Source organism: Psammomys obesus, unplaced genomic scaffold, assembly GCF_907164565.1.
Source record: "Psammomys obesus unplaced genomic scaffold, mPsaObe1.curated_primary_1811, whole genome shotgun sequence".
NCBI lineage: Eukaryota > Metazoa > Chordata > Mammalia > Rodentia > Muridae > Psammomys > Psammomys obesus.
The window spans coordinates 1,946,781-1,973,651 of NW_026592732.1; the positions used below are offsets into that span (position 1 = coordinate 1,946,781).

At 50.2% G+C, this 26,871-nt stretch overlaps 2 protein-coding genes across 3 annotated transcripts in view; one reads left to right on the forward strand and one right to left on the reverse strand.

Annotated features, from left to right (window-relative positions):
- The window catches only part of Nova2 (NOVA alternative splicing regulator 2), a 32,595-nt gene extending 30,067 nt beyond the window's left edge, over window positions 1–2,528 (reverse strand). The window contains exon 1 of the mRNA XM_055615452.1: window positions 2,406–2,528. Coding sequence (XP_055471427.1) covers window positions 2,406–2,490 — 85 coding nt within the window. The 5' untranslated portion in view covers window positions 2,491–2,528. The remainder of the gene's footprint in view (window positions 1–2,405) is intronic.
- Window positions 2,529–16,379: 13,851 nt separating this feature from the next.
- Window positions 16,380–26,871, forward strand: part of Ccdc61 (coiled-coil domain containing 61) — a 19,274-nt gene continuing 8,782 nt past the window's right edge. Inside the window, exons 1-4 of one of the 2 annotated variants that reach the window (XM_055615656.1) lie at window positions 16,380–16,475; window positions 22,725–22,883; window positions 23,105–23,187; window positions 25,744–25,901. In XM_055615656.1, coding sequence (XP_055471631.1) covers window positions 16,454–16,475; window positions 22,725–22,883; window positions 23,105–23,187; window positions 25,744–25,901 — 422 coding nt within the window. In that variant the 5' untranslated portion in view covers window positions 16,380–16,453. Of the gene's footprint in view, window positions 16,476–22,724; window positions 22,907–23,104; window positions 23,188–25,743; window positions 25,902–26,871 lie in introns of those variants that run through there. The other variant, XM_055615657.1, reaches the window with a different exon arrangement.

The window sequence follows — 26,871 nt, forward strand, 5'->3', positions numbered from 1 at the left end:
TCCCCATAGAAAGGAACCAGCAATTTTGAGATCAAAGTCATTAACACTTGCCCTGCCCCAGGGCATTCCTTTCAATAGGGAACTACCCCTTTGTATCTCATGGCCTCAGTTTCTCCATACGTGGTCTGGACGTGAGAAAGGGTTTGCGGGTTATGGTTCCTGAAGACTCCACTTAGTTTTGCCACTGTAGAAGGAAATACGAAATCCCAGTGGTTAAGTCTCCGTGACCTGAGACCAATCAGTCCAGGGTTCAATAAATTCCAGATCTGCCACTTAGGAGTCCTGTGACTTTGGACAAGCTGTTTCTTCTCACTGAGCCTCAGTTTCCCTCCCTGGTAAAAAGACACCTCAAATAATCTCTTTAGGGGCTTGTGTGGAGAAATTCACCCAGCTCTCCGAGCCTGCCTGGTGGCATAAGGACCACACTGAAGCACGGAAGGGAAGTGGCCTCCATTAGCAGCCGCTCACTGTAAAGTGTCGCCTAGCCAAATCTGGGTCCCTGATTTTTACTGGGACTGGCAACAGCAGCATGGCAGGAAGAAGAAAGGAAGTCGGCTTTGGACATTTTCATGTGTGTGCTGGGGGTGGGTGCAGGAAGACGGACAGGAAATTCTCTTCCACCCCTCCCCCAACTTCCCTTTCCTCCAATTTCTGCTGAGCACCCTCCCATGCATCCAAGGGAACCTGGCTGGAGGTGGAGGTGAGGGGGTCTGGGGTGACAGGAGGAGGTGGGGGCCCAGGGGAGGCAGTGGAGAGCGGGCACCTGACTGCTGCTGAGACAGGCTGGAGGAAGGTTATGTTCACTGTTTGTTCAAGAGAAGACGAAGAGGGGATTTTAGACAGAAGGATCGTGAGGGACAAGCTGTTGATTTTGGGGTCTCCCTCCTATCAGAGAGCAGAGAGCTCTGGGGACCCCCTTCTCCCATGTCCTACTTGTCTCCTGCAGCCGCTATCATCAAGCATCTCAAGCCCCCTGCTTAGCATTGCTTTTTCTCATATGCACGCCTCTCCAGGATGACACACACAGAGGGTTCGGTTTTGTGTAGTCTCCACGTCTCTGAGGTATCTGACGGTGAGCTGCCTCACACACAAATGCACACACGCACGCCCTCCGCTGTTAAACCCTGCATCTCTCCCACATCTCCGGGGCGACACACCCAGCTTTTCTCCACACACCTCCCCGTGTTCCACATCTCCACACATTTGGCTCTCCACACTCCGCCGTGTCCTAGGCGGATATCCCCAGTCGCCCGGAACTCCATTTTCTGATTTCCTTGTGAACACACCCTCAGTGGGGTTTCAAGGCAGCGTGAGCCCCAGCTCTCCCTTTTCGTAACCCCAGCACCCCCAATTACACACTCCCCTCTGATGTCACTGCCGAACACCTCCATGTGTCACACCCGGCCCTAGCCTCAGTGGAGTCACACCCACACCCTTTTCCCTGTCACACACATCCCACATCCACATACCAGCTTCTTCCGGTCCCACTCCACCCTATACACACCGATATCCCCCCCCACCCTTTCCCTGATCCACACGCACTCTCAGGGCTCAAAGCCGGAGTGCATCCATTCTGCCGCCCTCCACACCCCCTTGCATGTCACACCCCCCCTTGCACTTGTGTGTCACGGTACAAGAGCCCCCTCCAGAGTGACAAGCACATACCTTCCCTCGTCACACACCTACCCTGGAGGGTCTTGAATTCAGCTGTCTTTTACACCTATCCTCACACCTTCTTACCCTGTCCTATCCATGCTCTCTTAATGGCACCTATCCAGGCCCTCCAGGACCCACCACAGATACATACCTGTCCTAGCTAGCCTTCCATCTCCTTCCCCTCCAGTTACACACCCACCCTTTCCTCCATGTCACCCAACACACCCACCCAGCGGTCTCCGTGCATGGTCCTGCCTACTGTCCACACCCTCCCCTTTCCGGGACAACCCTTGCTCAGGACATCCCCAGGGAGGGAGGCTCAGAAGCTCCTGGTCCACAGGCCTGTCTCTACTCCTTCCCCTCCCCCAACCGGGACACGCAAGCCCGAGGAAACACCCCTGCCCCGAAAGGGTCACATCACACACCCCTCAAGGACACACTGGCCCAGGAGGGACCCACACCCCTCATCCTCGGCTCCCTCAGACACCACAAGGACACTTACCACCCCCTCCCCCCCAGCCCCTCTCGTCGCAGACAAAGCTCTCAGCCCCCAGGGCCTCGGCGACAAGAGAAAGGGGTCCGTCCGGTCCACAGCTCCTCGCGTAGGGGTGCTCCTCCCCTCCCCAGAGCACTTGCACCTGCCAGCCAGGGATGGGGGGGGGATGATGGAGGACGGCGATGGCCCCTTCGGCGCGCGATTCCTCCCCCCCCCCCACGCCCCACGCCGCGGTCCCGCAGCCTTGCCTCACCTCCCGTGTTGCTGCGCTTGGTGCAGACCACCTCGGGGGGCGTCTCGAGGGGCCTCTTGCGGGAATCCGGGGCCTCGGGCTCCATGGGGGGGGCCTGGGGCGGCGGCTGCTGCTGCTGCGGCGGCTGCGGCGGCGGCGGCGGCTGCTGTGGCGGCGGCGACGGCTGCTGGGGAGGCTGGGGCTGCGGCGGCGGCGGCGGCGGCGGGGGCGGCGGCGGCTGCGGGGCCGCGGAGGCCGTGAAGAGGCCGTGCACCGCGCCGGCGGCCATCATCCTCATGGTGGGGGGGGGGGGGGGGGGGGGGGGGGGGGCGGGGAGGGTGGAGGGGAGCGGCGGGGAGGGAAGCGGGAGGGGGCTGGGGGGGGAAGAGCGCTGACAGAGCTGGGAGGGCGAAGGAGAGCAGGGTGGAGAGGGTACGGGGGGCGTCTGGGATGGAGAACTGAGGGGTGGGGTCCGGGCTTTCAAAGATCACCGAAGCCGAGTACTTGGCTGAGCCAGTGGGGTGCAGAGGAGACAGGACACTCTCCCTGTATCCTTTCTTGGGGGCTCCCCACAAATGCGAAGGGCCGAGCCCCCCTCCCAAGGCCCTGCTCAGGACGGGGGGCCGGAGATAAGAAGCGAAGGCGGCCGCTAGTGGGGGCCCGGGGGGCGGCGGGCACGGTCGGCAGCGGAGACGGGGCTGCTGGTGGTGGCTGCTGGCCCGAGCATCTTCTCAGCCTAGGCTCCCACAGCGTCCTGGCCCCTCCCATCCGCGCAAGGTCACGCCCATGCCTGGCAAGGCCACGCCCTTCGGCGTGCCCATTGGTCCACCCTTGAAGCCTGGGCCACGGTCTCCGGGTTGGCTACGCCCACCACTTGGAAGCGAGAGACCTGACTCCCCCCCCCGCAGGGTATAATAAGGACTGCGAGGCTCCTCCACGCCTTACTTCCTTACCCTTCACCCTTTTATTTGCGGAGGGGCGGGGCAGGACAGAGTGTAAAGTAGCCCAAGCTGGCTTTGAACTCACTATGTAGTTCAGGCCAGCCTTGAACCTCTGATTCTCCTGCCGCCATCCCCCAAGTGTTTGGATTAGGGGGATGTGCACAGCATCCCTAGCTGCCTTTTGGTTCTAGGGGATTCTTACCGAATCCCACTGGGAAACAACGATAAGATGAACTTTTACTACTCTGTCTTACTGATGAGGACACTGAGCCGTAGACACCCCGAACAGCCAAGTGTGGGCACTCACTCATGTATCCCAGCACTTGACAGGAGGAGGCAGGAGAATTGCCTTGAGTGTGAGGCCAAACTGGGCTACAAACGTAAGACCCTTTGTTAAGAAAACAAACAGCAACCAAAGCAAAACAAACAAACAAACAAACCTAAAGAAAAAAAGAAAAGGAGACAATGGCAAGGGCTCTGATACCACTTGGTTGAAACAAGAGATGTTCCTTCATGTCACCTGGCTGTCGGCGAGGAAATTCCCCTTTGGATCATCATCTCTCCATGAGGAGTGGACACAGGCTGCTGTCCGGATCTCAGAACTAAAATCCAGTTTAAGCAAGTAGCTGTCCCAGAAGCCAACTGGCACTTGCTCCCATCGACAGTTTTGAGGGCCCACCCACCGAGTGACAGATACTGCTCTGGACCCCAGTCCACAGCATGGAACAAACAGCCTCCGTGCTTTGTAGAGTAAGTGTTATCATTCTGGTCACTTGTTAGAAAATTTCGATTTTCAGATGACAGAGTGGGCTGTAGAGAGGCTTTTCCAAGGGCACATGGCTAGACAGAGAGAAAACTGGGATTTGGACGGATGACAAGCCTAATTCCAGAACCTGAAGCCACAGGAGGCACTTCCTCAGAGTGGGCTGTTGCCAATATACTGTATTCTCAGATATATGCATTTTCTGGTCTCCAGGGATTCCTCCCTTTCTAGCTTGGTCAGAGGCAAGAGGTTTAGCCCCAGAGGGGTCCAGGAAGGAGTAACTATGGCAGCTGGGGGGGGTGGTCTGTGGCACTGGGATCTACTTTACCCTACCTGCCCCTCCCATGCTATGCTCTCAGGTCCCCAGGACAGTGGAGGCAGCAGATGGCCTGGGGTGGATGAGGTGGACGCCCATCTGTCCCCTCCCCCCATTGTCCCTTCAGCCAAGGGGGATGGGAGGGGGTTGTGGTCCACTGCAGTCTGGATCCTCCCCCTCTATCTTCCTGGAGGGAGCTGAGGAGCTGGTTGCCATGGAGACAGAGAAGAGGCAAGAGGGGATGCAGGGAAATACTGAGGTTGCGCTAAGATCCACACCTTAGGACTTCACAGAGCCACACTACACAGGTGACATTTTCCAACACCCATGGAGTTGCATGTGAAGTTCTCTTCTAACATACATACCAAGTCCTGTGGGGCACACGCTTCACACTGATTCAGAAAGACTGACAGGAAGGGACCACCGAGACACTGGTGTACACACAGACACACATACACACACACACACACACACACACACACACCTATAATGTACATTCAGTCATTCAGACCAAAACCACAGCACAGGCTCCCACACACACACAGACAGATGTGGATTTAATATCAAAGCAGTGACACCTAATATCCGAGTACGTCCCATGTAGGCATATTTAGACTCACAGTTCCAAATCTGCTTCCCCCATACCCCTCCAGAAGTTCCACATACATGACCAAAGCCACAAGAAACATACAACATCACTTACATAAGGCATACGTGTCAGTGACATGGGCAGTCTAAACTGAGTGGCCTTCCTTATAGCTTAACATGACCTGGGCACTGTGCACATTTCCATACAGGACCAGCGAAGTCTGGCACACACAATGACTGGACTTCAGGGCCACTCAGTGGCAGGTGCACAGCACACTTGGATTGCTGTGTGTTAAGAAGCCCCCACGCCTTTGCCCACGTCGGGCCTACAGCCCCTGTCCCACCCAGCCCTCCCAAACACTCCCGTTTGGACCCACACAAAACAGCATGGTCGGTCGAGCACTCACACACAAACACAAACCTCCTCCTAGATATTTTTAAACCAAGGCTAGTTCTGCTGTCATGGCAACCGCCCCAAACCCATCGCCATAGCAACCCAACGTCAGCTTTCCAAGCACCAAATCCTGGGGGATTGCAAGGCCCCAATCAGAGGTAGGTGGAGGGGGCTGCACCTTCTCCTTTCATCTGTGCCACACCAGTGCTTTCAGGGGGACAGTTACCCAGTCTGGACAGGATCCAGAACCAGGGCCACCCACACCACAATGGAGAAGGGCAGCTTCACCCTTTCCTGTCTCTACAAAGCTGTAGGCAGGAGTTCATTGGTGCACAGGTGGGCTTCAAACTGGACACACAGAAGCCTGGGCTTGAATCCTGGCTCTGTCATTTACATACTGGGTGACTTGGCTATATCCTTACCCTCTCTGAGTCTTATATTATTAATTCAGAAAATGTTCCATTCACTCAAACCCTGTGAAGGATCAAACTGTGATTCAGTGTTAAGAAGTCCATGTCTGGGCTGATGAGAAGGCTCAGTGCTTGCTAACCTGCGTGAGAAGCTGAATTTGATCCCTGGGATCCACATTGTGGAAGGAGAGAAATGACTCCTGCATTGCATGCATTTCCTGCAAGTTGTCCTCTGATCTCCAACACACACACACACACACACACACACACACACACGCATGCGTGAAAATAAATCATAATTAAAAAATAATAATAGGCAGACAGAGCCTAACTTTCCTAATTTCTGACTTAATGTGAATGAATACAATGAATTTCATTTTCATGAAACAAACTTGGAAGTAAATGGTCTAATCACACAGGGCTGCTGGGAGCATGTCCTAACACTGAGGGGTATGGGCTGCTGTTTTAAGAAACTTGCAGGTACTACCTAATTTGAGACTTAACCACGGCTGTGTGGGCATGTTACTTCTTATGATTTCCTTTTTGCAGAAAAGGGAACAGGCCTGGAGAGTGTGCTGCCGTCCAGATACTAAGGATTTTTAAGGGCGTGAATATATGGCCTTGTGCATGGTAGCCAAGAACACAAGAGCACCAATCCCCTTACTGGGGAAGTCTAGGCAGGGCTCTACCACTGAGCCACTGTCCCAGCCCCTCACTGGGTGAGTCTAGGCAAGCACTCTATGGTTGAATGACGTTTTCAATCCTTTACTTTAATATGTATTCTTGGCTGGCCCGTAACTCACAGAGATCCTCCTGCTTCTGCTTCTCTAGTGCGGGTAATACAGGCAGGAGCCACTATGCCAGCCTTACTTTCGTTTTGACTTAGGATCTCATTAAGTTACCCAGGCTGGTCTTCAACTCACAACCCTTCTGCTTCCATTCCCCAAGTACCTGGCTAAAAACTACAGGCCTGTACCACCTGGCCACTGTCAAGCACTCTTTTGAAGGACAGCCCGAAGCCAAGGTCGCATTCTTGGCCTTCTTTCTTTGCTTCTCAAGGAGGGAGTTTGGAGGAAGGGGTAGCATGGTGGATTCTTGGAGAGACTTTGCAGCTTTTTTGTTTTCGGATGAGAGGCTTCAGCTTTCTAGCCAGCAAAAGGGGGAGATGACACAGTACCGCTGGCTGGGGCGTAAGGAGGATGCGCTAAACAGTTCTAAGGGGCCTCTGAGGACTGGCTGGCTCTGGGCGTTCGGCGTAGGTGGGAGCAGATCGGGAGAGGCGGAACCAGTGGGCAAATGGGCAGGTATCAAGTGCGCAGGCTCAGGAGAGACTGGCCCCGCCCCTTCCTCTCCCTCCCAGCTGGGTGACCTCTTTCCAGCCTGGGCTCTCTCCTAGTCTGTCACCATCTGTCAAATGGGAATCATAACAGTTCTGAGGGTGTGGTGAGGATTTCACGAACCCAAGCTAACAAAACAAAGAGCTTAATCCGAACTGCAGGGAATATCACATATCTCCTAGGGATTTGGGAGAGGCAGGTCTGCGTGGTGCAGGGTTTTGCAAACTTTCTGAACTCACTGTAGGAACTTAGTTTCTGGGTTCCTGAGGTGGCTCAATGGATGGAGGCCCTGGCTGCCAAGCCGGGTGACAGAGTTTGATTCGTGGCAGCCTTGTAATGGAAGGAGAAAAGCAAGTCCCGGGACTGTCATTTGACCTCCACGAACCCCAATCCTTCACACAAAATACATTTATCTGTATTTTAATCGCCTTTAATCCCAGCACAGGGAGGCAGAAACAGATGGATCTCTGTTTGAGGCCACCCTGGTCTACAGAGCGAGTTCAAGGACGGCCAATGCTATACAGAGAGACCCTGCCTCGAAAAACAACAACTACAAAAAACACACGCACACAAAATTATTCTTTGCATATCATGTCTTGCCTTTGTGTATGTATGTGCACCACGTGTGTGCCTGGTGCCTGTGGAGGTTGGATTCTCCCCGGAACTGCAGTAACTGGATTGGTTGTGAGGCACGCTGTGGGTTCTGGGAGCCGAACTCAGGTCCTCTACAGGAGCAGTAAGTGCTCCTAACTGCTGAGTCATCTCCCCAGTCCCTAAATTAAATTTTAAAAGGATTTTTTTTATTGTGATGCAAAGCATAAACCCAAATACAAACTTTTTTTTTTTTCATGAAATATAGGCCGTCTCTACCTTAGTCCAGGTGTGTGAATGTGTATGTTGGTGCTGACTTTTGAGACAGAGTTTTATGCAACCCGGGCTAGCCTGAGCTCCCTAAATAGCTGAGGATAACAATTGAACTTCCAACTGGCTGGAGTTACACGTGTGTATTCCACTACATCTAGTTCAGTCTAAAGCCACCTCTTCCTCCTCCTTCTCCTGCTTCACCTCCTCTTTTTTTCTTAGGGTCTCAGTGTGTAGACCAGGCTGGCTTCAGACTCAGTGAGCTCAGCCTGCATCTGCCTCCCAGGCTGGGGTTACAGCCTGAGCATGTTCCTTTATTTTTACATAAAGAATTGAATCTTGGGCTGGAGAGGTGGCTCAGCAGTTAAGAGCACTGTCTGTTCTTCCAGACGTCCTGAGTTCAATTCCCAGCAACCACATGGTGGCTCACAACCATCTAAAATGAAAGCTGGTGTCCTCTTCTGGCCTGCAGGTATGCATGCAAACACAATCACCACACCTGGACATTTCACAGGGGTTTGGAGAGCCAAACTGAGGTCCTTAGGCTTGCACAGCAAGCACTTTACTAACTGAGCTATCTGCTGGCTTCTCTTTTTCTGTAAATTAAAAAAAAAAAATTATGTGTATGGCCATGTATGTCTGTGCACCGAGTTTAGGTGTGCTTAAGGAGGCCAGAAGAAGGGGTCTGGATACTGGGCTTACAAATGGGTGTGAGCCATTATGGGGGTGTGACAACCTGAACCTGGGTCCTCTGAAAGAGCAGCCAGTGTTCTTAACTGTTGAGCCATCTCTCCAGCCCCTTGCCACTTTTAAATCATCCTGGGGCTGGAACCCAGGGCCTTGTGCATAGCAGGTAAACACCTTTACTACGGAGGTGGATTATAGATAGAAGCTGGACCCTAGCCCAAGGGTCTTCTATTCCTAATGACTCCTTTGTAATATGGAAAAATATGGGAGTCCAGAGAAGTCTTAGTTTTTTTTTTTTTTTTTTTTGAGACAAAGTCTTACATATAGCCTTGGCTGGCCTGGACCTTGCTATGTAGCTAAGGCTGGCCTTGAACTCCTGATCCTCCTGCCTCCACCTCCCAAGGGCTGGGATTACAGGCATGAGCGGAGAGGGTTTTATTTTGCCCTGGAGCCCACAGGAATTTGGAGGCAGAGCCAAGACAAGAATCCTTCTCTTGTCTCTCAGGCTTGTGTCCCAGCACTGGCTGCCACCTTGGTGGTTTTGGCAGCTGACTGAGTCCCCACCCCCACCCCAGCCTTGACATTTCCCTGGGACTCTGTAACTGCCCCTGGGACCAATTCCAAACTCTGCCAGTTGCTCAGGCCAAAAACCCTGCTGTTGCCCTAGACACCCCTGCTTTCCCCACACCCAAAGCCAAGCCATCACCATACCCTTTCTGCTAGGCCTTAAGGTTACAGATCTCCCTTCTCCTCACTTCCATTAGCAGCTCCAGGTCCTCAGCACCTTCTTCCACAAGCACTCCTGGGAGTCTTACCCTTCAGTTGACAGCTTCCATGTTCCTCCATGCTCCCCAGGATGCAGCCATATTCATCTTTTTCTTCTTGTTGTTTGTTTTTTGAGACCAAGTCCCTGGAAGCCCCAGCTGACCTTCAACTTGCTATCCCCTGCCCTTCCCAGACAAATGCTGGGACCACAGGCTTGTGCCACTTCTACTGTACCTAGTCTTCTTGCCTTCTGTCCTTCCTTCCTTTCTGTCTTTCTTTAATGGGTAATTCATTTATTTTTCATGTGTATTTGTATGTGGCTGCATGAGCTGACGTGTGCATGTGTGTTCAGACACCCTGAAACTGAAGTGACAGACATCTGTGAGCTGCCATGTGGTGCTGGGAACCAAACACAGGTCCTCTGCAAGAGCAGTGAGTATTCTTTATCACTGAGCCGTTTCTCCAGCCTTGGGTTTTGCTTTTCACCTTACTGACTTGTATATTTTCTATGTGATTTCACATGAGGATGGACACTGCCTCTTATCTTGGCTGTAAATCAAGGCACATGGAGGTGGAGGCGGGGGTGCTGGCATCTTTGGTATGCCGTGTGTGGCCGTACTTACAGCCTTGGGCTAGTGGAGGAAGGGGCTTTCTGTGTATCCCTCCAGAGATGTGGAAACTTAGGCACAACAAACAAGAAGGATATTTTAAAGGAGAATAGTTAACAGAGCTGGGGTCTTGTTGGTTAGTTTTGAGACAGGGTCTTGTGTAGCCCAGGCTGGTCTGGAATTCATTATGTAGCTGAGGATGACTTTGAATTTCTGATCTTCTTGCCTCTACCTCTAAAATGTTGGAATTATGGGTAAAAGCCACCGGGCCTGCTATGCTGCCAAGTGTGTGGTGTCATCTTGACACAAGCTAGCAACACCTGGGAGAGGAGGAAACTTCAATTGAGGAATTGTCTCCATCACATTGGCCTGTGATGGGTCAAGTCTGTGGGTGATTTTTCTTAATTAACGGTTGATGCGAGAGGGCCTAGCTCAGTCTAGGCGGAGCCACTCCTGGCCAAGTGGTCCTGGTTTATATAAGAAAGCAGGCTGAGCAAACCGCAAGCATCACTCCTCCATGGTCTCGGCTTCAGATCTTGTCTCCAAGTTCCTGCCCTGACTTCCCTCTGTGATGGACTGTAATCTGCGATGTATAAGCCAAACAAGCCCTTTCTTCCCCAGGCCGTTTTTGGTCATAGTGTCTATCACAGCAACAGAGAACAGAGGAAGACGGCAGGTCTCTACCGTGCTTGGGATTGAGCCCATGGCTCTCTGCACACTGACAAGCACTCTACCACCTGAGCCACACCCCACCATCTCCTTCCTTTATTTTTCCCTTCTGCAGTGCTAGGGCTTGAACCTAGGGTCTCAGGTGTATTGGGCAAGTGCAGAACTAAGCTTTGACACTTCCTGGCTTCAGGGGTGACAGCTTCACACCCCCCCCACACACACACTTTCTTCTCTCCTCGGTGACACTTTCTGTCAAGGACCCATGGGTGTTTGGCCTATGCTGTCATCTTCGGTGACGACTTTTGGGAGTTGGTTCTCTCCTTTCACCACGTGGGTCCTGGGACTTGAACTTGGGTTGTCAGGCTTGGTAGCAAGTGCCTTTACCACACAAGCCAGCTTGCCGGCCATGGTGAATTTAATTTTAGCAACTCTCCCCCATCACCTGCGCTCCCACAGGCATCACTGCAGCATACTTAATCCTCTTTCCAGTCTTCGACTCTCTATTAAGATCCATGTGTTACCTCAGTTTTTGCAAGCAACAAACAGCACAGGAAAGCGTTTCCTGTGGCCTTCCTCCTTGGCATACTATTTTCCCTTTGCTTCTGGGACCCACACCCTCCAGACCCCCCTGCTAGCTCCTTTGCAGTCTTCTCTGCTGTTGCCACCTTGTCCTTGAGGGCTTTCAGCACTGGGTACCTTTTGGCTCATCCTATTTCCTGTCTTTATTCCTTCCTTTTGCTTGTGATGGACTCTGTCTCTTTGTCATCATCTGTCTTAGTCAGTGTTCTATTGCTGCCAAGAGACACCATGGCCATGGCCACTCTCACAAAGGATGGCATTTACTTGGGGCCGGCCTACAGTTTCAGAGGTTTAGTCCACTATTGTCACGGTGAGAAGTACGATGGCATTCTGGCAGACTTGGTTCTGGAGAATGAGCCGAGAGTTCTATATCTTGACCTGCAGGCAGCAGGGAGAGACGGTGTGTCACACTAGGTGTAGCTTGAGCATAGCAGACACCAAGGCCCACCCCACAGTGACACACTTCATCCAACAAAGCCACACTTCCTAACAGTGTTGCTGCCTATGGGCCAAGCATTCAAACACATGAGTCTATGGGGGTCGTACCTCTTCAAGCCACTACATACTCTATCCATGTATCCATATTTATCCATCTATAGCTGGCTAAGCTATCCACTGTCATCCATCTGTCCTATTATCGATCTGTCTGTCCATCTGTCTTATCTTTTGTGTACATTTGTATATGTTGGGTCTTTGTTGGTTGTCTTCCTCTATCATGCTCCACTTTATTTTTTAAAAAAGTTATTTTTATTCTCTATGTCAAGGGTGTTCTGCCTTCAAGTATGTGTGTAGACTGCACGTGTTCAGTGCAGGCCAGAAGAGGACGGCAGATCCCTGCAACTGGGGTTACAGGTGGATGTGAGCTGCCATGTGTGTGCTGAGCACTGAACCCACGTCTTCTGCAAGAGCAGTTGGTGATCTTGACTGCCCCGCCTGATTTTATTTTATTTTTTGTGGCAGGGTCTCTTACTGAGCCTGGAGCTTGCCAGTTTGCCTAGACAACCCTTGAGGGTCCTCCGGTCTTAGCCACCTTGTCGCTGGAACTGCTTACTGCCCTGCCGGGCTTTTATGTGCTGGCTGGGGGCCCAACTCTGGTTCCTGTGCTTGTATATCGATCGTTTAATCTACTGGGCTCTCCCCACTCCCAATAGTACTTATCTTTGTATCATATATTGTTTCGCCTAATCCATCCATCTACCTATCCATCCACCATCCTTCTGATCCTTTTTCCCTTCCATGTACCCACCCACCTATCCATCTATCCATTCTATTCTCTCCATCCATCTTTCCAGTCTCTCTCCCACATGCTTACCTATTTACTCATCCATCTCTATCTATTGTATGTTGTTAATAAATAATAATTGGGCTATATATTATTTATTATTAGCTCTAAGATGATCATGGTGGTATTATTTAACCTACTATCACAAACAATAAGACACAGATACCTGTTAGATTTATAATTGCCTTACTTTTTTGGGCCGGGCAGATATTTCACTTACACTGTCTCAGTATCCTTACCATCCATCTCTAAGCCCCCATCCAATGCTGTCCACTTTAATCCTTCTAAATCGGACTACCTTTCACCCATAATCCCGTGGTACTTGCTTGTTTTCTTCATCTGGGCCTTTCCACGCCATCACTGGAGTCCTTTCTCCACACTAACCCAATGTGGCCTCCTCCTTCTTCCTCTCTTCATGTCTGTTTCCCATGATCCTGTCTTGAACCCCCAAAGCCCGGGAACCTTAGCCACGCCTACCCCGTTCTACCCTGCCCACGTATAGGCTGTTTAATCAACCAATCAGATATATCTTAGGCAGGTTTACAAAACAAAGAAAAGAGAGGTGTAGCCAGATTTTAAGTGCCAGTAACAGGTAACTCCAGTGCCAGTACACTATCAGACCAACCCCCAACAACTGTGTATTCTACCGTCTATCAATTATATATCTCTATCTCCTATATCTGCTATACTGTCTATCATCTACAAAACACCTATAATGTCATCTCTCCATTCTCTTAGCTATCCTCTATCATCAATCTATCTCATCTGTCATATATTAATATCTGTAGTCTATTACCTGTCATCTTCGTATTCTAGCCACTATATACTCGATTATCTCCGTCTCTAGGCTCGACCTTATCCCAGAACTCAAATCCTTACTTTATTCTCTGTGATTCCATGTGGAAGTCTCCTAGATAGCCTCAGCCCTCCCCATGTTTCCATAGCCAGACCTCTGGGTTCTGCCCCACACTTCAGCTTTCTCTTATCTCGCTAAATAGAAATTTCATCTTGACAGCTACATTCCTGATTAAAAAAAAAAAACAAAAAAACTTTCAGAGCCATTTTTGACTCTTCTCACTCTCTCCCTTCCAACACACAATCCATCAGCAAATTCTGTCAGTGCTACCTTCAGAATATATGCAGATTCTAACCACCTCCACTGCAACCACCTCCAGAAAAGCCACCATCACTTCTCATTGGAATTATTTCTTAGTCCTTTGCTTAAAATTGTTTGAGGTGAAATTTACATAACATAAAATTAACCAACTTGAAGTGTAGGAGCCAGAATCATTGGAACACATTTACAACACTGCGCAGTCACTACTTTCATCTAATTCTGAGGCATTTTTGACACTGCCTCCCTGTAGTACCCAGCACCAATAATCTTCCTACTGCCTCAGTGGAATTGCCTGCTCTGGACACTTCATGTCATGGACTATGCGACCTATTTGTGTGTGACATCCCTCACATAGCATCATGTTTTTAAGGTTCATTCATCCTAAGGTATGTATAAGGCATTTATTCGTACTTCCTTTTTTTGGCCCAATAATATTCTATTGTATAGATATACCATATTTTTGTTTGTTTGCTTATTTGTTTTTGTTTTTCAAGACAGGGTTTCTCTGTAGCCCTGGCTGTCCTAGACTCACTCTGTAGACCAGACTGGCCTAGAACTCAGAGATCTGCCTGCCTCTGCCTACCAAGTGCTAGGATTAAAGGTGTGTGCCACCACCGCCTGACTAAGATATATCACATTTTGGTCACCTGTTCATCCTTCGATGGGCTTTTGGGTTCGTTACATATTGTGGCTGCAATGAATAATGCTGCTGTGAACACTCATGTATCTGTATTTGTCTACCTGTTTTCAATTTTCTGCCACATTCCTGGTAGTAGAAGCCTGGGTTATGTGATTATTCTAACATTTTTGTGTGTGTATGTATGTATGTGTGTGGTGTAGCACATGTGCAGAGATGCGTGAGAAAACTTTTCCTAGGGAGATGTAACACACGTCTATTCACCCCAGATAGAAAACCATTGATCGACTAAGTACAGACACCACCAAAGTCCAATTTGCTGAGCAGTGACTTTTATTGGGGTTACTTACAGTGCAGAAAGGACTCAAAGACGGCTACATCACCAAAGCCCACTTCAGTGTGGGTGACAGGTCAAAGATGGGACTCTGAAGCACCCTGAACAACAGCCTGCAGACAGCTCAACAGGTTGGAGAGTGTCCTTTCTAAGTGACTTTAGTCTAAACCTCTTCCAGGCAACTTGGCTGCTTTCCATTTTTTTCTAGGCATCTGGTTTGTTGTCAGAATCTTTGCAGCTTTCTTTACCACTGAGCCACGCCCCAGCCCCTCACTGGGGGATTCTAGGCAGGGACTCCACCACTGAGCCATGCCCCAGCCCCTCACTGGGGGATTCTAGGCAGGGGCTCCACCACTGAGCCATGGCCCCAGTCCTTCACTGGTAAGTACTGTACAACTCCTTTGTTTTGCTTTGGATTTGTCTAGTTAATGGGTATATATTGTATGTGTGTCTGTGTGTATGCAGACCAAAGGTCTTCCTCAGAGTCTCTACACTCTTATTGGAGAACAGGATCTCTCATTGAACCAGGAGCTCACTGATTGGCTAGGCAGGCTGGCCATGAACTGCTGTTATCCTTCTGTCTTTGCCTTGTTAGGACTAGAGTTACAGACACAGTGGTTGTGGCACATGCACCCCAACACACACACACACACACACACACACACACACACACACACACAAATTTAAAAGAGTGCTATTTAAAAAAAAAAAAAAAAAAAAAAACTACTCCAGCCTGATGTGATGGCATGTGCTTTTAATGACAGCACTCAGGGGTCAGCGTCAGGGTCGGGGGGGAGAGAGATCTCTACGATTTCGAGGATAGGCTGATCTAAATAGCGAAATTCAGGCCAGCTAAGGCTAAAGAGTGAGACCCTGTCTCAAACAACATCAGGAGAGTGGGGAGAAAGGAAAGAAAAAAATCCCAAGAGCACTGGCTGCTCTTCCGGAGAACCTGGGGTTCATTTTCCAGCATCCATATGGTGCCTCACAACAGTCTGTAACTCCAGTTGGAGGGGCTCAGATGCCTTCTTCTGAGCACCAGGCACTCTTCGTGTCCAGACACACAAACATGCAAACACAGAACTCATACACATAAAATGAATAAATCCAAAAATACTGAAAAAAGTGACGCTTACTTTGCTGTGTTGTTTCAGCTTTAATGAAGCCAATGCCACGCCGGGCATGGTAGTACACTCCCATAATCCCAGTACTGGGGGGAGGGAAGTGGAGGCAGGAGGATCAGGAATTCAAGGATGCATAGGGAGTTGGAGAGCAAACACATGCACTAACAGAGCCAAGTCTAGCAAAGCGATCAGGATAGGCTTAGGCATACACAGAGAGCTGAGAAGCCTCGCTGTTTCCTAACATCCTTGGAGCTTCCGGATTTGGAGGCCAGGAAGGTCTCCTTTGCGCAAGTACCACACTGTTCCGCCCCTCTCTTCCCTGTGGGCGCGGCCTGCCCTGCCACGGGGGCGGGGCCGCGATAGGCGGAGTCAAAATACTATTTCCGTGACGCTCTCTCCGCCCCCTCCAGGAACCACCTGGTTTTTTGCATGATTGGCAGTAAAATGAGCCAATAATCATTGGAAAGGGGACACCCCCTCTTCCGGATAGACCAATTGCAAGCTCTGGAAGGCGGGTTCTTCTTTGGGGGGCGGGACAAAGTGATGGGCGTTGTTTTTGACTTATAGAAACATGGCTGCCCGTAAGGGTAGCTCAATCAGAAGTGAGAAGGTCGGCTCTGGGGCGGAGCTAAAACTAAGGCGGTTGAACGGCTCGAGATGAGGGGAATCCGTGGAGAAGGTGAGTGGCGGGTGCGCGGGGATGTGTCCGGGCGCGGGCTCCAGGCACGGGCAGTGGAGACCCTCAGAACCCAGTTCCTTTCGCGCAGGTGGGCGCTAGGCCCTCTGCAGGCTGGAGATTTCACAGGGTCTTTAACGCGCCATGTTGTCGCTCGCGAGGTACACGGTTAGAACCTAGAGGTCCCTTGTCGAATACTGCACGGCAGCTTGTGAGGTGGAGCATTGTTTTGCATGTCTTGCACCGCACGAGGTGGGAGAGGGCGTTTCCCCGCGATGCCGTGGTTTCTGAACTTGAGTCGTCTTGGAGGGTGGGGATTGAGGGTGTGCCTGCCCTACGGACAAGTGGCGTTTTCTGTGTGCACGCTCTGAGCAGATTATTTTATATGAAGTCACTTTTAACTCTCTCCGATTTTTTGCGGTGCTAGATATCAAACTCAGCCTTGGGCATGTTAGTCAAGAGTTCTACTTCTGCTGAGCCCAGGAATGAACTTTTTGTTTTGTTTTTGAGACCCGGTCTCACTAAGTAGCCCTGGATGGCCTGAAACACAATGTATAGAGCAGGCAGGCCTCTAACGCAGAGACATTATTGTGTGTCCGCGCAAGTGTGTGTTGGGGGGGTTCATATTACAGGAGGGGTGTGGAGGTCAGAGGACAACATTGTGGAGCTGGTTCTCTCCTTCCACCTTTATGTGGGTTCTACGGGTCAAACTCAGGCCTTCAGGGTTTGCACAAGAGGAACTTTCCCCATTGAGTCATCTGGACAGCCCCTCTGAATGAGCTATGAAACATATTAACAAGCCTTACTGTCCTGAGAATTCTGGAATTTTGGTTTCTTTAAAAACAAACAAACAAAAAAACAAACAAACAAAAACCAGCATGCCTTTATTCCCAGCACTCAGGGAGGCAGAGGCAGGCATATCTCTGTGAGTTCCAGGCCAGCCTGGTCTACAGAGTCCAGGACAGCCAAAGCTACACAGAGAAATCCTGTGTCAAAAAACCAAACCAAAACGAGGCATGGTTTTGCTATCTGCAGATTGTGTGATGTTCTGGGAACTTCTCAGAGCCCCAATAGGTGGGTTGGATGGTTGTTGGTCCTTTAAGGAAGTTGTTTGTGGTTTGTTAGTAGCAATGGTCAAAGAAGAAACAAAAGGAAAGAAGTTAGATTCAGGGATTTTCCTAATTCCTATCTCCCTTCTATCCTTGTTGCTCTCCTATCTAGTGTTAGGGGGTAAAACCCAAAGGATAAAGGGTGGGAACAAGAAGAACCCAAAAGTAGCAAAGACCAGCTACACCTAACAGTGGTGTATACTTGTAATCCCAGCACAAGGGAGCTGAAGCCAGTCTGGGCTACAGAGTGAGTCTGAGGCTTGCTTTGGCTACACAGGGAGACCTTGTCTCAAAACCAAACATAGAGTGTGGGTCAGGTTTCTGTTTGCTCAGTTTTGAGGCCTGGCACTGTTTCTGGGACTTCCTCCTGAACTCATTATGGCTTTGGGTGAGTTGTTTAGTTCTTTTGTGCCCAAATGTCACGTTTCGTGGAACCACTCTTTCTATACCACTTCCCTCACCCTGTTTACTTAGTGGTGATTCCCAGATGTCTCTTTCCAGTTCCCATCTCTGCCCTGAACAAAAGCGCTGGAGTTCCAAAGGCCAGCTTTTTGGTTGTTGTTTGGAAGTCCAGCTGACATGCAGTTGCCCCCAAACAATCCTTTGGCGTCCCCATTCAGCCTGGCAGGGCCTTCCTTTCAGGTACTTAGGGGTTAGTAGTCCATTACTCCTTTCTTTCCCTCCCATTTAACAAAATGTGTACACACACACATACACACATACAATCATATTCATAATGAGACCCTGTCTCAAAAAAGTTAGGGCAAAGGATGTTGCTCAGCTGTGAGAGTGCCTGCTCAGCTTTCCTGAAGAAGCCCAGGGCTTGATCCCCTTCTCTGTGTGAGCCAGATGTGGTGATGAGCACCTGTAATCCCAGAATTTAGGTGGTGGAGGCAGGAGGATCAAGAGTTCAAGTCGAGCCTGGGTAACATGAGACCTCTTTGCAAGCAAACAAAAAGTCAAATTGTGTTGTTGCTCTATTAACTCCTCCTGATTCCTGCTCACTCTTCCATAGTCCCCACCCCCTTACAGGATGTTCTGCTAGTCCTGAACTCCGTCTTCCTCCCTTTCCACAATCCCATACCTTTGGAAATGCCTTGCTTGCACTACTGGGGCCATGAAGGTCTTGGTGTCCTCTGGACATGGCAAATACATGCTTCATATTGCTGTCTCCCCTTCCATCTAGATTGGCTTCCCCCAAATGTCTGAGTGGAGGACACTCTTTCCTTCAGTCTCAGTCCAGGTAGGGGCTTCAAGAGCCCTTGCTGACTGTGGCTAGTCACCTGGTTTCTTTGTCTCTACCATCCAGTAGATCCTTTGTTTATATCCTTTGTGTTTCTCAGATTTGCACACGACTGTTGAAGAACAGTCCTGAAGTACACAGGTGTAGGAAGTTACCGTGCTAGAGTTAAGTACCCTTCCTCTGGTCTCCCCATGGTGGCCGATGGAATAGTGAGCTGGGAGGGCTCCTTTCTGGCAGTGGAGAGCCCTCCTGGCAGTGGAGTCAGGTGCAGTAATAAACTAGACACACTGTGGTGCCCCCAGGCGTCTTGGAGCCGAGACTGGAGATGGACAGGAATGACCTTGGATGATCCTTGGCATCCCCTGTTAAATTGGTAAGCAGATCTATGCTAGGCCAAGGCACAGAAGGGACGACAACTAGAAAAGTCTGTTTTTACTTGTTGGTATTGCACGGGAATTGAACATGGAGTCTTGTACAAGATGGGCAAGTGCTGTGTGACTGAGTCATAGCCCCAACCTCTTGTGGATTCTAGGCAAGCTAGCTGTCTTTGCTGACTCATGCTTGCAGACTTTTGGGATAATGGTCAAGTCGTCTCTGGGCTGTCAGCTAAGAGTGGGTGGTAAGGGGAAGTGCCAGGCACCTTATGCATTGACTAACTCAGTCCTCGTGACAGTTTATGAGGTCAGTGCTCTTGTCCCCAGTGTTATCTATGTATATGTATATATACACATATTTTATGTATATATAAAGTTTTATGTATGTATATATGGTACATGCAGTTACTGGGACTGAACCCAAGGCCTCATACATGCTGGGTTAGCCCTCTACAGCTAAGCTACATCTATAACCCTCCTTGAGACTGGGTCTCACTAAGTTAGCCAGAGTGACCTTGACCTCCCTGTTCCCAGACTGGTCTTAGACTGTGATTCTCTGCACCAGCCTGTTGCTAACAGGCCTTTGACTCTAGGCCTGGTTTTATCTGGACGTTAGTAAGACAGAAGAATCCCAAGACATAGCAAGTGCCTTACCCTTGGCACACTGGGGACTGAAGAGTGTTGATCTGAACCTGTGATTTCCCAGCCTGCAGGCCTGATTGTAATGGGTGAGCCACACTTGAGTCAATGCTGTAGAATGCTGGCAGGGAAGGGATGTGTTGGGAAGCTGGAAATTGAGTAGGAGATGTCCACTCTTCCTAGCTGTAGGAGCCTCAGTTTCATGGTCTATAAAATGGGGAGATGATTGTAATGCCTATCAGAGAGCAGGATTAGGATGAGACATTGAGTTGTTAAGTGTGTTTTGGGGATGCCCTGGGCGTGCTGGGGAGCTGCAGGTACAGTGTAATGGTATATAGTGTGGGGTGTCCTATACTTGTTTAGCAGAAGGCAGAGAAACCATGTTCAGTGGTCTAAAGGGCTTTTGTTGTCATATACTTCTGGGGGTCAGTGGAAGGCTTTAGTATGTGTTGGGGAAGAACAGTGTCACCTGAACAGAAGAAGGGAGCTCAAGCCAGCTCGTATTTTTCCAGGGTTGAGGAGGCCAACTCAGAGTCTGGTGGAGGTCAGGCTTATGTCATAGTGTGTGACATTCCTGCAGTCAGGCTAGAGGTAGTTGGTGGGCCAACAGCCTAGGGTGAGCTGGGGACCATGGTTTGCTCATGGTAATGATGGGGTATGGTTGTGTGGATGGTTCTTTGGTGAGCCCAGTTTGGGGTGTTCTTTTTTCTACACTGGGGTAAAGACTGAAATTTTGGAGCACAGTTTGGTAGGAGGAGCCACGGACAATGACGTTGCCCTGGGAAAGAGATTGAGACTCCCTTAGTGGAAGATGGCGAGAGGGTTGGAGGCTGGGTGACTGAGTTAGCTTGTGTGAGGGCAACCTCAGTGCCTTGAGGCTGAGGGAGAGTGGTCTTGGGGTGCCCCTGCTGCGTGTAGAGTTGGGATGTGATGTCAGGGGCTGGTGAGGGCAGTGCCTCATCCTTGCCACTGGAATGCTAGCCAGGAGGCTAGTTGAAGAGGAGCTAGGAGAGACTTGGGACAGGCTTGAAGTCAGTGGACCAGGATGAACTGCCTGCAACAGGATAAACTGCCTGTAGGGCCCTTTAGCAAGGGTGGTGTGAACAGGTAGAGGGAGGGAGCCCGAGGGAGTGAGAGGGATTGGGCCTGGATAGCCCCAAAGGTGGGAAGAGAGGTGGGAAATTTGCCTGTGGGTGGGGAGGGGGCGTTAGGGACAGTTTGGCAGAATTTAGGTGAAATATGGGCAGGATGGAAAGGCAGAAAGTGGGGTATGCGTGGGCTAGAACTTTGAACGCATGGGTAGAACCGAAGCAGAATAAAAGGGGGCGTGACAATTCAGGTAGAACATTCCGGGGCTATAGTCTTAGGGGAATGGAGGTGGGGGATGATGTAGGGAGAAGCAATGTGCTGGTACTTTATGGCTCAAGCTGTGAGGATAGGATGAAATAGGGGTCTCTGCAGAGAGGGCCGTGGTTTCCCCCTTGCCCAGGCAGCACAAAGCTGCAGAGAAGTGGAGGTCTGCACAGTGGAGAGGGGCCTGAGACTGGAGAGCAGTGAGCGAGGGGAGCTGGGCTAGGGATGGAGCTGGCCAAAGCAGATGGTTGGTGGAGTTCTTGTCTGGAAATAGTTATGGGACAGTTTCTAGGCTTCCAATAAGTGGTGGGAGAGAGATGTGTATTAGGGGAGAATGGAATTTAGGCCTGTTATTTAGAGAGTGACTGTCTGGAACCTAGGTGCTGGTTGGGGCTGTGGGGCCCAGGTGGTACAGGGCGAAGGACAAGGTGAATTTGCAGTGAGGAGGAGGGAGGCATGCGTGGAGCACAGCTCCCCAGGTGTGCTACCTCTGGTGCCCTAAAACCTTGCTGCCCTCTGCTTTGGTGGCCCAGATACAGGGTGCAGCAGCTGATTGTTCCGTGGAGCTGAGGGGCGGATCTGTGGGTGATTCCTCAACATTGGATTGGGATTGAGTCAGGTTAGAAAGGGCAGTGCCACCAGAGTTTAATACTCCAGACTTCAGAGTTTCTAGAAAGCAGGAGCATAATTGTTAGGGGCTTCCAGATGTTATGGAACCCTCCATAAAAAAGTTCAGAAACCTGAGTTCCAAGTAGCAGAGGCTGCGCGTGTGCTCCCAAAAGCTGTCCTAAAACCAAGCCAAACAACAACACTAAAACCCAAACCATCAGCCCGCACAGTGGCTCATGCCTGGAATCCCAGCATTCTGGGAGGCAGAGGCAGGCAAATCTCCACGAGTTCGAGTCCAGCCTGGTCCACAAAGAGTCCAGGACACCCAAGGCTGTACAGAGAAACTGTGACTTGAAAAACCAAAAGAAGAAGAAGAAAAAGAAAATCCAAACCACCACCACCACCATCAAAAACCTAAAGTTGGGGGGTCTTGTTATCCAGCCCAGGCTAGCCTCTAACTTTTGGCAACATTATCTGCCTCCATCTGAGTGCTGGGATAACTGGTGTGCTCTGCCATGCCGAGCTGAGTCAGTTCCTGGCTCTACCATTCATCCCAGGAGAATGATTTCACTGCTCTGTGCCTCATTCCTCCTCTGAAAGATGAGTTGAAGCACTGATGTCTTCCTCAGGGCTGTTACGAGGATTAAACTGGGTAACAGCATAAAAAGCATAAAGAGCTGTACTGGGTGTGGCAATCCCAGCAGGTGGGAGGCTGAGGGAGGAGAATCATAAGTTCCTAGCCAGAGTGAAATCCAGTCTGGAAAAGATCCAGTTTGAGGGGCTCGAGAGATGGCCCCAGGTTCAGTTCTTAGCACCACATGGCAGCGCACAATCGTCTGTAATTCCAGTTCCAGGGGACCTGTCTTTTGGCCTCTGCAGACACGAGGCATGCCTCTCTAGGTCTCTGTCTTGTCCTCCTCTTCAGGGACTCTGGCCATGGACCAGCCGGCTGGCCTGCAGGTGGACTACATGTTCCGGGGTGTGGAGCATGCTGTGCGTGTGGTAGTGTCAGGGCAGGTTCTGGAGCTGGAGGTGGAGGACCGGATGACAGCCGACCAGTGGCGAGGAGAGTTTGATGCCAGCTGTGAGTGTAGTATGCCTGCTTCGGTGGGTGCCCCTCCCTGTCCTCTGAGGTCAGCCTCCTCCCAAAGCTGAGGCTCAGCTCAGTTGTCCTCCTGAAGCTCTCCAAGGTGGTGTGTGGGTGTGGGCCCTGCTGATCTGCCCAGAGGCAATGGGGCCTGGGCAGAGCCGGAGAACTAGAGCTGGGGTGGTCAGATCTCAGGAGGAACTTTTCTTCCCACCCAGTCATTGAAGACTTGACTCACAAGACGGGGAACTTCAAACAGTTCAGCATCTTCTGTAACATGCTGGAGTCGGCACTCACCCAGGTAGGGGCCAGCTTCAGGGACCTGGAGGTGCTGTGGATGGCTACCTGACGAATGCAGGGTGCTCGGCCTTCAGAGCTTTTTCTGTACATGCCAGTGGGTGACAGTTGCTGTCACCAAAACCAGCCAAACAACCAAACAAAAACCAACCAAACAACCAACCAAAAAACCCCACAAAAAAACAAAACACAAAAACCAGAGCCGGGTGTGGTGGTACAAGTCCTTAAACCCAGCACTCTGGAGGCCGAGGCCAGCCTGGTCTACAAAGAGAGTTTCAGAAGAGCCAGGACTACACAGACAAACCCTGTCTTGAAAAAACAAAAAACCAAAACCCCGAAAATCAGAACGTGGCTCCATGGTAGAGTGCTGTCTTAGCATGCGCAAAGCCCTCAGCTGTGTCACCACACCCCATGATCTGGCATGTGCCTAGAATCCCAGTACCTAAATAGTGATGGTTGGAGGATGACAGGTTCAAGGTTTTCTTTGGCCACATAGTAAGATCTAGGCTGGCTTGTAATGCAAGAGACCCTGTGTCAAAAACAAAATGAGTAGTGTTGAGGGGTGCTGGAGAGATGGCTTGCTGATTAAGAGCACTTGCTGCTCTTCCAAAGGACCTGAGTTTTGTTCCCAGCATACACCTCAGGCAGCTCCCAACAGCCTGGAACTTCATCTCTAGTGGTTCTCACGACCTCTGAGGGCATTTGCACGGATACATACATACCCCCCCCCCCAACACACACAAAATTAAAAGAAAAAAAAAATAAAAAACAAAAAAAAAAAAAAAAAAATGTAGATTGAGGTCACACGGAAATGTGGAGAGGAGAGGAAAAGCCACTGCACTGTTACTATTCTTTTTAAGGTGTTAGTGTGTAATAATGGTGAGCTGGCCAGCAGGTAAAGACGCTTGCCTGGCCAGCTTCATGACCCGAGTTCCAGCCCCAGATCCCACCTGGTGGAGGAACAGAACAGAATCCTCAGAGCTGTTCTCAGACCTCCACACGTGGCACGAGAATGCAAGCACACACGCATGCGCGGCACACACACACACTAATACTATTAAATAAAATATATGATACATTTTTTTATTAGAAGTACTGTTTGCTTTTTGCAGATGTATAATTACATGTAGTTCATACATTTTTCTAAATAATTCCGCCCCACCTACCCACTTTTTTAAGACACTGCCTCATGCAGGCCAGGCTGCCCTGGAGACCCCTGAGCTCACTCTGTAGCCAGGGATGACCCTGAACTCCTTATCCTCGTTTCTGTCGTCCGGCACCAGACAGCATTTTTGCGGCCTTGCTTATGTAGTGCTGGTGGCTTATGTGGTGGTAGGATGGGACCCTGGGCTCCGTGAATGCTGGGCAAGCATGCTACCAAGCGAGCCCCAGTCCCAGCGTTTGGAGAGATGTCTCAATGGTGACAAGGGCTTCCTGCTCTTATAAAAGGTTCCCAGCACCCATAAAGGGTGCTCGCGATAGTCTGTAACAGGCAGTGAACCACCTGATGTGGGTGCTGGGGATCAAACTCAGGTCCTCCAGAAGCACAGCACAACTCCTGACTGTTGTGCCATCATCTCTCCAGTCTCCTGAGTAGCATTTTTTTTTTTTTTTTCAGATAGTTGAGTGCTCTTTTGTGCTAGCACACTAAGTCTAGACAGGTATAGCTTCTAGAAGGCTAGGTGCCAGGGGGAATCTGCTACCTCATCAGGCAGTTTCTAGTGAATGCCTGTCATCTCAGCACGGGGGAGGTAAAGGCAGGAGGATCAGAAGAAGGCCATCCTTGGCTACATGGTGAGTTCGAGGCCAGCCTGGGTTAATGTGACTCTATATTCCCAAACTAGAAAATACCTCAACCCCCAAACCCCCAAACCCCACGGATGCATCTTACGTTTTCCATGGATGGGTAGCCCGCACTACTCCATGATGCTATGCTTTGCCCATATAGGAAGCTCCTGCTCATGAGTTGCTCAGAAAACCCAAATGTTTCATGCCATTTCATGAAATGGCAGCCCATTTCATGTTTTGCTGCCCTGGCTTGATTCCTTCTTTCCTAATTCCTTCACTCCATGTTTCTTTCCTCTTCCTCTTGTTTTTCTTTTCATTTTTCTATCATGTCTTTTCTTTTCCTTTCGTCTCACATAGCCCAGGCTGGCCTTGAATTTGCTTTGTGGCTGAGGATAACCTTGAACTCCTGAGCCTCAGTGCTGGGATGACAGGCATGGGTCATGATGCCAAGCCACTGGCTAAATTTCTACCAAGGGGATCAGCTGTTTTCACTCACCAGTACTTTGGCCTCATTCGTGTGGCTTTCTGTGCAGTGGAATGGGCATGTGTTGTTTCCCATAGGAAGATGGTTTGGCCTCGTAACCCTGCTGTAAGGTGCTTTGGTTCTTAGGTTCTCTTCAGTGTGTTCCTCCAATCATGCCTTTGCATGTCATGGGTCAGTGTCATGCCCGCCAGCTTTCTTGTTGGGAAGCTCAGGGCCCCTGAGACCTGGCACATGGATGGGCGGGTGACTGTGAATGTCCTTGGCAGCCCCCCTCCTCCTCTCCCACAGAGCAGTGAGTCTGTCACCCTGGACCTGCTCACCTACACAGACCTGGAGTCCCTGCGGAGCCGCAAGCTGGGGGTCCGCCTGGGTGCCTCTGCCCCTAGGTCGGCACAACTCAACTCCAAGCGCTACCTCATCCTCATCTATTCCGTGGAGTTTGACAGGTGGGCACAGTGGCTGCCTAGGGCCCAGACTAGTGGGCAGGGGTGGGAGGAGGCCCCAGTGCTGGGTGCCCAAGATGTGTTTACCGTACCTGCAGAGTCTGTGGACTGTATCATTTTACTACTGTGGGTGCTTACAAGTGCAGAATGATCATAGCCAGTACCTACCTATTATATTTATTTACTTTATGCAGTTGAACCCAGGGCCTTGCACATGGTAGGCAAGTGCTCTGCCCCTTGCTACATCTAAGTTGCTCTGGCTGTCCTGGAACTCACTATGTAGATTAGGCTGGCCCTGAACTCAGAAATCTGCCTGTTTCTGCCTCCCAAGTGCTGGGATTAAAGACGAGTGTGTGTAGCCTTTTGTAGCCTTGACTTACCTAGAACTCATAATGTAGCCCAGATTGCCTCAGCAGGAGTCCTCCTGCCTCAGCCTCCCAAGGACTAGAATTGCCAGCTTGAACCATCACGGCTAGCTAAAGGATGCTTTTTCTTTTTGTGTTTGTGTGTTGTTTTTTTATTTTTAAAATCGTTGTGTTTTTTTTTAATCTTACCCTTATCTCTTCATGGCCACAGTATCGTTGCGTGGCCTATCTGCATTGCATCAGGATGCAAGAATAAGTGGGAGGGCTTTATAAGACCTCAACAAATTTCCCATATAATTGGCCTGGGAGTGCTCACGTGCTGGGAACTGAACCCCAGTGCTCTTAACTGCTGAGCCATCTCTCAAACCCCTTCTGTTTAAAAAAAAAAAAAAATTGTGAATGGGTGTTTTTTCTGCATGGATGTCGGAGGGTGACAGATCCCTTGAGACTGGAGTTAAAGTTGTGGGTGCTGAGAATTGAAGTTGGGTCTTCTACAAGAACAGCAAATGTTTTAAATGTTGAGTTCTCTCTCCAGTCATTCAGTGTCCTCCATTATTATTATTATTATTATTATTATTATTATTATTATTATTATTATTATTATTATT